The sequence below is a fragment of the Rhincodon typus genome, chromosome 42 (genome assembly GCF_021869965.1).
Source record: "Rhincodon typus isolate 14 chromosome 42, sRhiTyp1.1, whole genome shotgun sequence".
NCBI lineage: Eukaryota > Metazoa > Chordata > Chondrichthyes > Orectolobiformes > Rhincodontidae > Rhincodon > Rhincodon typus.
Window position 1 is genome coordinate 2283490 of NC_063373.1, and position 11399 is coordinate 2294888.

The 11399-nt window shown below is 43.0% G+C and overlaps 1 protein-coding gene and 1 gene segment (V, D, J or C); both read left to right on the plus strand.

Moving 5' to 3' along the window:
* Nucleotides 1-286: 286 nt before the first annotated feature.
* LOC109934717 (probable G-protein coupled receptor 139) lies at nt 287-4336 on the plus strand. The gene is made up of 2 exons (XM_020533383.2): nt 287-317; nt 3423-4336. The coding sequence occupies exon 2, from the start codon at nt 3431-3433 to the stop codon at nt 4334-4336; it is 906 nt and encodes a 301-aa protein (XP_020388972.2). The 5' UTR covers nt 287-317; nt 3423-3430.
* Nucleotides 4337-4742: 406 nt separating this feature from the next.
* Nucleotides 4743-10907, plus strand: LOC109934716. The segment is given in 2 exon segments: nt 4743-4773; nt 10564-10907. Coding segments are annotated over 2 exon segments (375 nt in total).
* Nucleotides 10908-11399: the final 492 nt, after the last annotated feature.

Sequence of the window (11399 nt, forward strand, 5' to 3'; positions counted from 1 at the left end):
GTAAAGACAGAATATGCAGCCATCAGTTCGCCAGCGAAGATAATGGAGGTATTTACTTTTCCAGTATTGCAAAGAGAAGACATGAAACGTTGAGTGAATCTGTTTGTTCAACCAACTGTAACAAATGTGCACATTGCAACCTAACTGTGTCTCTGGAGAGTTTCATTAGCGATAAATGAACGAAGCCTTCAGTGTATCATTCGATTAAGTGCACACTTTGAAGATTTTTCTTAATTTCTGAAAGACGATGCACGGGCCAGCGAATGGACAGTTCTATGCCATTTATTATCCAGTCCTTGCTGTTATTGGTGTTCCGGGTAAGCTATAACTTTTGCTTTCAAATCGCTAGAACCATTGTCTCTCCACAACTGGATATTTCTGATTAATTCTGATATTGAGTACATTATGAGTATAAGGAGATTCAACTCTAAAACTATAAAGAGATATAATATATGATATTGAACTGACATATTTATTTCAGTAGTGTAAAGATAGTATAACATATCATTCAATTTTCTGCGGTGTAATTTTTAGAAATTTCTTTTTATTGCGGAAACACGAAGGAAAATATTTTGTTTCATTGTTACCAGCAGATTTCATTCTCCCATTTTTAGTATTGAATGAAATAATAGCCCATCATAATGCACTTTTTTTCTAATGCAGCAGCTCCATCACAAACTGCTACAATGATTAATTACATAGCAAAACTTTATGGTTTGAATTAGAAAAATATGTTTAGTAATTACATGAGTCTGAGCTGTCACCTTGGAAGAAGAAAAAGTGTTCATTTTAAAAATGCATTGTACTATGTGTGCATTATATTTAATACATGGTTGATTTATGCTATTTCTTATTTTCGTGCATGTGGCCATCGCTGGAAGATTAATATTTATTGTCTGCCTCTTGTTTCCCGTTCAGAAACTAGATTTGTGCTTACGTTGTACAACCACACCCATTTGTAATATAATGGGGTGCTTCACAGCAACTTCAATAATCAAAGTACAGCAATGACTACACTCGGATTTATGCGAGAGAATGACGAAACATGTAATCAGACCACAAGGCTTAAAGAAAAAAAGAGAGCATTGGAGCAGTCGAGAGAGAGGATTTCAGTGATTTAGGGGTTCTCAACTGAGGCCACAAGGGCTACTGATGGAAAAGTCAAATTCAGGGATGCAGAAGGGGACAAATTTTGGCTGATGGAGATCCAGGAGATTGCAAGACTGCTGGGTGGCATGGCTGTGGAAAGATTTGAAAATAAGTACTTTCGTGTTAAGTTCAAAGAACTCCTATGCCAGAAAACAAAGTACATGATAAATCATGGTTTTGATTGATGTCAGGGGTTTTGTGTGAGTAGGAACATAGGTCGCAAGCATTTCAGATGAGCTGAAGCTTGCTACCAGTAACAGTGGACTGAGTTTCAAGAGACTGTTCTAATTGTCGCAGTTGTTACAAAAGGATGGTTGTAAATGCGTGATATTCAGAATAAAGAGGGAGATCTTGCCTGGCTAATTTAATTGCATAGAGTTTTTTTTTTGAAAAGATGACTCAATTTCTTTCATGTGGCAGCAAAATTAATATTGTTCACATGGACTTCAGTAAGTCCTTTGACATGGCCCTACATGGGAGACTGGTCAAAACAGCACGAGCTCAGGTGATCGAAGGAAAGTTAAAAAAAAATCTGTATCCAAAATTGGCTTGTAATTAGGAGGCAATGAGTGATGGTGGAGGGATATTTTTGTAATTGGAATCCTGGAACCAGCGGTGTGCTGTGATATTGGTATTGGGACCCTTGTTGTGTCTTATGCACACGAATAAAATCAAAGTGAATGTAAAAGGTATAATTTGTAAGTTTGCGGATTAAGCAAAACTTGGTGTTAATGATAGAGAGGAGATGATCTCAGGCTATAAGAATCCTACAGTGTGGAAACAGGCCCTTCGGCCCAACACGCCGAACCTCAGAGCATCCCACCCAGACCCATCCCCCTATAACCCACCTAATCTACACATCCCTGAATACTATGGACAATTGAGTATGGCCAATCCACCTAACCTGCACATCTTTGGACTGTGGGAGGAAACCAGAGCACCTGGAGGAAACCCACGCAGACACAGGGAGAATGTGCAAACTCCACACAGACAGTCACCCGAGGCTGGAATCTTACGGGGGTCCCTGGCGCTGTGGGACAGCAGTGCTAACCACTGTGCCACCGTGCCGCCCACAAGTTTGATATTGATCAACTGGGCAGAGCAATGGCAGGTAGAATTCAATACTGATACGTGCGAGGTAATGCATTGGGAGATCTAATAAGAGAAGGATATGGAAAATGAGTGGTAGTTCCCTAGATACTACTGAGCAACAAAGGGACCTTGGGTACAGGTCAATAGATCACTGGCGATGTGAGTACAGGTGGACAGATTGGAGAATAAAGCAAACAGAAGACTTTCCTTCATGAGCATGTATGTAGAATACAGAAACAAGAAAGTCCACGCTGCAACTTTATAAAACATTGCTTCGGCCACCGATGGTGTAATGTGTGCAGTTCTGTTCGCCATCCTATCAGAAGGACGTGATGGAATGCAGACGGTGCAGGAAACTCGTCAGAACGTTGCTTTCGATGAAAAGTGTCAGTTATGAGGAGAGACTGGATGGGCTGCGTTTGGAGCAGAGCATACTGCGGGGGAGAGGGGGTGGGGTGGGATCTGGTTGTTTCAGACAAAATTCCGCGAGGCACAGGCAGATCGTGAGAATTTCTTTCCCATGGCAGATGTGTTATAGGCCAGGGTGCATTCACTTAAGGTGGGAAGGAAGTGGTTCAGAGAGACGTTATTTTTGCAACCGGAGAGTGATAAAAAAAATGAAGCCATCTGGCTCAGAGAGTAATGTAGGCAGGTACTCTCGCAACATTTAAGAAGTATCTGGATAAGCACTGAAAAGATCTGGAATAGGAGGTTGTAGACCAACTGCATGTAAGTGGGATACGTATAGTTTAATGTTTGTTGGTCAGCATAGACATGGTGGGCTGAAGTGCTTGTTTCTATGCTGTGTGACTCTCTGACATTATGTAATACGTAATGTCAGTACTATATTTTAATGAAGAGGAAGGCGTTTGGTAAAGTATCTCAAGCTCAAACAATGGCCAACAATTTAAACGGTCTCTCGTTCAGATAACAAAGTCATTTTCTGCAGGCTGAAGTTTTTGAAAGGAAAATAAGGCAAGATTTTCTGATTCACAAACGTTTAACTGCAGCAAATGCTTGCCTCTTTGTGAGTGAATATTAAACAAACAACCAAGGCTTTAGAACAATTTAAATCCAGAGTTCGAAAATGAATGCACCGGGATGATTTCAGTAGCAGATTCGATTGGGCAATGCCTGACCTTTGAATTTAACAGATAAGATGACTTCTTTTTCTGTCACAGCCAATTTGATGGCGACCATAATCCTATCTCGAGAACGATGTGGACTGTCCCGGTGCATCACCTACTACCTGGTGGCGATAGCGGTGGCTGATTTCCTTGTCATCATCACAGCTGTCATCCTCAACCGGATTGCTGGTATCTACTTTCGTGACAGTATCTTGTCCACAATGCCTTCTTGTGCACTCAGCACTGTGCTGGTGTATGCTACTCGTGATGGCTCAGTCTGGCTGACAGTGGCCTTCACTGTTGACCGTTTTGTGGCCATCAGCTGTCAGATCCTGAAGACCAGGTACTGCACTGAGAAAACTGCATCGTTAGTCATAGGAATTGTCTGTGCCCTAAGCTGTGTCAAGAATATCCCTTTCTATTTTATCTACCAGCCACTGTACGTCTTGGATGGGGTGCCCTGGTTCTGTGACATTAAGTTCAGCTATTACAATTGGCCAGTCTGGCAGGCCTATGATTGGCTGGACCGCATCTTAACCCCCTTTGTTCCTTTCCTCCTTATTCTGTTGCTCAATGCTCTGATTGTAAGACACATTCTAGTGGCTAGCAGAGCCCGCAAAAGACTCCGGGCCAGTGAGAATCGACAAGACCCAGAGATGGTCAATCGCAAGAAGTCTATTGTTCTGCTGTTTGCCATCTCTCTCAGCTTCCTCTTACTGTGGGTGACCTATGTCGGACATTTCCTTTACGTGCAGATTACAGGTGAGGCCTACTTCAGCGGCCTGGATTTTAATGACCCACAGTACATCCTTCAAGAGACGACCAACATGCTGCAACTGCTCAGCTCCTGCACTAACATATTTATCTACGCAGTAACACAGACCAAGTTTCGAGAAGAACTGAAGAATACACTGTTGCAACCTTTCAACACCATCGTTGTTTGTTTTACAACAATGAAAGAGCAGTAAAATGTATTCTATGTAAGTACCTAGCCTTCACCAGTGCAAACACATCCAAAGTAAATACAGGTAAAATGAAGTTCAAAGAAAGATTGAATAAAAAAATGATTTCTATCAGGATTGTCAAGGTCGCGGAATTCAATAGAGTTGGCGTCCAAGAACTATATGGCACAATATGTCCTCTATTAACAATGATGTGTTTAGGAAAATATAAATTTTGCGGAATGAAAAGTAAGCTTCAGATGAAGGTGGGGAAGTGTGGGCTGTTGGCCTGAATTCGCTTTACTTTTGGCTGTACGGATTTAAATGGGTGATTGACAAACATTATGAAGACGGCATATCATAAGGGAGTGGTCGTCAGGCGGTTATTGCAGATAGCAATTATTTTATAGGAGCTGTTATCTTCAGATGAAAGATGACCGAGAAAAGATTGAGGAAGGCTAAAGGTTAGTAAATCATAATACTTCTGCCGGGTAGCCTTTCCAACTTTATTTACTGAAATGCATCAGCGTTCATCCTTTGGCATCAGTGAAGCCTCCGCAATTATCAAGATTTGTGTATTGTTCTTTGACTAGTTGACTTATGTATTGTATCCAAACTGTTACTTCTTAAAAAGTTTAATAAACTATCCCAAACTTCTCTACAAATGTCAACTACTTATGTTTCGCTGATCCGTGTGAGTGGACGAAACACTGAGATACACACACCCGAGTGAGGATATTGCAAGGCTCTTACAGCAGAAGCGATTTAAACCAATTACGTAGTCTAATAAAATTAACTCACTATTCAGAGCAGGGACTGAGTGGATCCACAGATAATCCAGTCTGGAGAAGGGCAATCTCTCTCTCTCTCTCTCTCTCTTTATCTCTCTATCTCACACACACACACACACACACACACACACACACACACACACACACACACACACACCACAAACATGTTGTGGAAATCAAATCTGGGAAACGATTCAAATACCCATTCCGGTTGGCAAAAGACTGACACAGTCACACTGGGGAGAGACCATTTATCTACTCCATCTGTGCAAAGGGATTAACTTAGTCAGCCAACCTTCTGAGACACAAACGTACACGTATTGGAGACAGACCACTCACTTGATCTGATTGTGGAAAGGGGTCAGCAGTTCATTCAAACTACTGAAACATAACAATAAATTACAATGGGGAGAGGCTGTTGACGTGCTCTGAGTGTGGAAAAGCGTTCACTCAAGTACGCCACTTGATGACACGCCAAATCATCCATATTGTGGAGCGAGGAGTCACCTGCTCCGAATGAGAGGAAGGGTACAATCAGTTAACCTCCGTGAGTGTGCGCCAGCTGTTAAAAGTCGTTTCAACTGTTCTGCCTGCAGCTTCAAAGACAAGCATGGAATAATGACACGCCTCCACATTTAGACTGGAGAGTAACGGTTCACCTGCTCCCTGTGGGAAAGTGAGTCCTCAGTCACCCCATTTCGTGAGCTACCAGCGAGCTCACAAATGACTGCAAGTCTATTATACTGTCACTTGCAACCAGGATTGAAATAAATTGATTCTAAGTGCAGCAAAGCTTAACTTAGACTGGTGTCTTGAGGCAGTGGGGCTACTGCACCTGACGAAGGGGCTGCGCTGAGAAAGCTTGTATGATTCCAAATAAACTTGTTGTACTGTCACCTGGTGTCGTGTGACTTCTGACTTTGTCCACCCAGTCCAACAGCGGCATCTCCACGTCATCGCTACTGCCCTCTTGTGTCGGAAGCTACAAAAGCTTTTCCGAACGAGTTCAGATGGTGTGGGCGGCTCAGAGAACTAAATCTGTGTAAAGACAGACATTTCATTTCTCGTAATTTAGCACATAATGAATAACAGAATTTCGACACAGTTAATTTGTGGCAGTCATTCTGGCCACTGTTATGACTGACTTTAGCCAAAGAAATCCTGATTCACAAAGTGGTTGGTGTACGTGTTGGAAGCCAAATTCATTTTCAATTGTGTATTTCAGGGATAGGAATAAAGCATAACTTGCATCAGCTGCTGCCTAGAATGAGTTAAAGTAATGGCCTTTGTCAAATCGCCGAATTTGCGAATAAATAAATGGTGCATTTTTGTAAATTATGTTTTATATGCAGAATTATTCGTTCATTTTATCACAATGATCATCAGTTGATTCTGCCAGTACCAGTTGATTATCCATGAGAAATTAAAGCTACGTAGAAAAGTCATCTTTTACATTCTGTCTCAATTCTCTCTGAACGTGGCGGCATGACAGAGCAGATATATTTCATTTTAAATAAAAATATTCGAACCTGGAAAAAAATCAAATAGAGGGGTATCCTGAAGTGGAGAACAAAAACAGAAGTTGCTGGAAAAGCTCAGCTGGCCTGGCCGCATCAGTGGGAAACAAAAAATCAGACGGGTCCTGTGAACCTTCGACAGAACCGGTGGTAGTTGGGAAAACATCGGTTTATATGCAGAAAATGGGGAGGGGAATGGGGTAGGGAGTAAACAATCTTATAAAGTAAAGAGACCGAAGGGAGAAGTGCAGTTGGATGGATAAAGGAGTTGATAACGATCTGACTGGGAGGGTGATGAGTTGTTAATGGGGACTGTTAGTGACTAATAATAGGTAGTGTGCCATGGCAGGCTATGTGATAACAAGGTCTAGTATGTGGGGTAGGAGGCTAGGATACGGGACAGTGTAGGCTGTAAAATTGCTCAACTCAATATTGAGTCCGGAGGGCTGCAGAGTCCCCAAGCATAAAATGAGTAGTTGTTCTTCCAGCTTGTGTTGAGCTTTGTTGGAATACTGCAGCAAGTCAGATACAGACACGATGATCAGAGAACAGAGTGGTATGTTAAAGTGGCAGGTAACTGGAAGCTCATGGTTTTTTTTTTAGCGAGCAGAAGGTAGATGTTCTGTGAAGTGGTCATCCAGTTAACGCTTCGTTTCCCCAAAGTAGAGGAGACAACATTGTGAGCAGTGAACGCAGTAGACTACATTCTGTGAAGTGCAGGTGAAGTATTTCTTCACTTGGAAGGTATGTTTGGGCTCCTGGATAGTGGGGAAGGGGGAGGCAAATGGGCAGGTGTTGCATCTTCGCTGGTTGCAGGCGAAGGTGCCGTGGGGATGTGGGGAGAGGGTGCTGGGAGTGAATGAAGAGTGGACAAAGATGTTCTGGACGGGATGGTCCTTGCAGAAGGCAGATAAGGGAAGGGAGATGAATATGTGTCTCGTGGTGGCATCATCACGTTGGACGTGTTGGAATGCTGCTTGATGATCTTCTGGACGTGAATGCTGGTGGGATGTTCGATAAGGACAAGGAGAACCCTATTGATTTACCGCGAGGGAGAACAGAATGTGAGTGCAGAAGCATAGAAGGTGAGTCAGACCGAGTTGAGGTCTCTGTCGACAATGCTGCTGGAGAATCCTAAGTTCATGAAGAAGGTGGGCATTTTGGAGGCTCCATTGTCGAAGTTAGCCTGATCTGAACATATGCGACAGAGATGGAGAAGCTGAAAGAATGGAATGGAGTCTTCACAGGAAGCAGGGTGTGAGGACGTATAGTCCAGGTAGCTGTGGGAGTCACTGGGTTTACAGTGGATATTAGTGGGCAGCCTATCCCCAGAAATGGAAACAGATGTCGAGAAAGGGAAGGGAGGAGCCAGAATAGGCCAGGTGAAATTGAGGGCTGGATGGAATTTGGATGCGAAATCGATTAACTTTCCCAATTCCAGACGACAGAGGGAAGCAGCACCGATGATATCATCGATATATCGGAGAAAGAGTTATGTGTGGGGGCTAGAATAGGACTGGAACAAAGTATGTTTCAGATGACGCATGAAGAAATAGGTATAATTGGGGCCCATGCGGCTCCCCATGGCCACCCCTCTGACATGAAGAAAATGAGAGGAGTTAAAAGAGATGTTGTTGAGAGTGAAGACGAGTTCAACTAAGCGGAGGAGGATCGTGGTGGGTGGGGACGGTTCAGGTCTTCGATCCAGGAATAAACGGAGAGCCCTAAGATGTGTAAACGTGGAATGGACGTGTAAAGGGATTGTGCATCCATGGTAAAGAGGAGACAGCTGCAACTTACAACCTGGAAATTTTGAAATCAGCGTAAAGCATCAGAGAAATCATGGGTGTATGTGGGCAGGGATTGGAGCAGGGGAGAAAAGATTGAGTCAAAGTAGGAGTAGATGAGTTCTGTATGGCAGGAACAGCCTGAAACAATGGATCTGCCCGGGCAGTCCTGTTTGTGGATTTTGCGGAGGAGGTAGAAGTGAGCTGTGCGGGGCTGGGTATTACCAGCCTGGAGACAATGGAGGGGGAGGTGAGCAGATGAAATGAGATCTGTTACCGTAGTTGATACAAAGGCCTGATGTGCCTTGTTGGGGTCATGGTCCAGGGGAATATAGGAGGAGGTATCTGAGAGCTGGGCTGAACCTCTGCAATGTCGAGGTCAGTACAACAGACTACAAACCTTTATTTGCAGGCTGAATAATAAAGTCAGGGTTAGATTTATGCGCACTGATTGGAATCAATTCAGAGGGAGATAGGTTAGGTTTAGTGAGGAGGGCGGAGAATTTGAGGCGAAAAATATCTTGTCAAAAGTTCTCAATGAACAGATCAAGTATAGGTAAAAGGCCTGAGGGAGGAGTTCATTTGGAGGTAGAGTGTTGGAAGTGGGCGAAAGGGTCTGTCGGACGAGGAGAGGACTCTTGTCCAAAGAAATGAGCATGGAAGTGATGACGGCAGGAGAAGAGTTCAATGTTATTGCGTTAAGGTGGGGACGCAGAGGAACAAAGCTGAGACCTTTACTGAATAGAGAACGTTGAACATCGGAGAACGAAAGGTGAGGAAGGATGCTGAATACCCAACAAGAATGGTCTTGGGGAGGAGATGAAGTCAGATGGAAGGGGAAGAGAGGAAGCTTTCAGAGGACCATGGGTATCTCTGAGTTGTTGCATCTTCTGGGCATTGATTCCTGAAAGGAAAAGGAAAAGCGGCTAGATCTAACCATGACTTTTCTACTAAGGCTTCCAATTAGGGTGGTGCTGTTGTAGTCTTGCGTACTGACCTCCACATTGCAATGGGTTAGCACCCGCTCTCAGATACCTCCTCCTATCTTAACCGACGTTTTCCCAGCTACCAGCAGTTCTGAGGAAGGATCACTGTACTTGAAACGTTAATTCTGATTTTTACTTCACAGGCGCTTCCAGACCTGCTGAGCTCTTCCAACACCTTTCGTTTTTGTTCCTGATTTACAGCATCCACAGTTCTTTCCTGAAGTAGTGAAGTTGTCCTCACGAAAAGCACATTCATTCTTATCAGATGTCGACCTAAATCCAAAACTAAAGACAGAAGGAACATGAATGTCTAAAACATGAGTAGAGATACTTATTGTTGTGCACAACCGTCTTTCAAAATTTCCATCGAGTGCTGGAAATTTCTATTCCGTGTTCCATGTCAACAAAGGGTAGGTTCTGTACCAGTCCGGAAGTAATAGATGTGGAAATGAGTCATTATTTTAATATTGAGGGCAAGTTCTATGCAAAATTGAATTACTGTGATGAGCTTTCAATGTTGCTTCTCCTGTTGATATATTTAGAGAAAGTAAAATACGCATCACAACAATATGATGAAACACACGCATTGAAAGCGAAAATTGAAATTATACGATTAATGTTGAGATATTTCCCCTGTTATACTGCGAACGATTACACTGTGGAAGTTTCAGCTACAGCAGAAGGAAAACAGCCTGAACTATTGGATGCTGCAAATGAAGCTGAAATGCCCAGTATTCCCGCATGAAACTATTTTACCGGGAAGGAGGGCATATCTATTCCAATTGAACGCTATCCATCCAACTGCAATTTGTGTTGAAAAATTGTACATCGCAATTACCATTATACACCAATAGGGGGTAGTGCAAACCTGTGATAAATATTGAACGTGAGGGAACGAGGTGGACCAAACTTACAGACAGTGAGAATAGCTGTCAGTGTGAAAGGCTTGGTACTGAAAGACAAACGCTGGAGACTCAACTTCTTCTGGAACTTCGACAAGAAGCGAACTCTAAATAGGGCGTTTGGCCCATCGTTTACTATCCGGATAATTAATCTATCTGCTGCTTATAATTCGTCCTCTGTAGACATTTGCTTTGACCAGCGTTTCATGTAATATGACAATGTTGCATACGCATAGAGTAATTTTGTTTTTCTCCACTCTGATCTGCACAGAGGTGTCTGGACAAGATGAGGTGAAGCAGTACCCTGGGCAGGCTGTTGTAAGTGAAATGGGAATCGCATCCATGAACTGTACCAGCACCATTGCTTTTTCCATTGTGTACTGGTATAAACAACTCCCGAATCAGCCACCCCAGCATCTGGTGATGGCCAGTCGCAGAGCTGATTCACACGAAAAGATCACTGCTTCAATCGGTGAAGGGAATAAATTCAGTGCCCTGACTGTGAGAAACTGCAGCACCAGCGACAGTGCCATTTATTTCTGCGCCATGAGGGCACAGCGTTGCAAACATATGGCGAGCTCGTACAGAAACGTACGCAGAGTGGAAGACAGCTAAGCTGTACTTCAAGAAACAGTGAAGCCCGTGTCAGATCTCCACAATCTGACGTTAGGGGGAATTAGCGCAAAAAAATGAGAAATTATATCAGGGAAAAACATTGAGAGTAACAGGCCTGAAGAGAGTGGAAATATGCACAGAGAAATAAGAAAACAAATTCACAGGCTAGAGTCAGCGTGGAAAAAGGAGGATATGAAGACGTACAGGAATTATAGGTGCAGAGTACAGAATATTTAGAAAAGAGGAAGGAACTATGGAAGACAGTGAAGCATTTCCAACGTGATGCAGAGATTAAGATCAAGTTGAATCACAACTGAATGAATCTTGCAAAATGCAAAATGGCCTTTCCTTTAACCTCAACTATTTCTTTCATACGTCACACAATTGAATTGTCTCTAAAACTGATAATTGGATATTGTTCCGTCTAAAATTTATTTATTCAAATATGGCAAAATAAAAGTATTTCAGAGATAGTAGGAACTGCAGATGCTG

Bases quoted from the DNA above. Each gene is read 5' to 3' on its own strand.
- LOC109934717 (XM_020533383.2), top strand. From the start codon at position 3,431: ATGGCGACCATAATCCTATCTCGAGAACGATGTGGACTGTCCCGGTGC.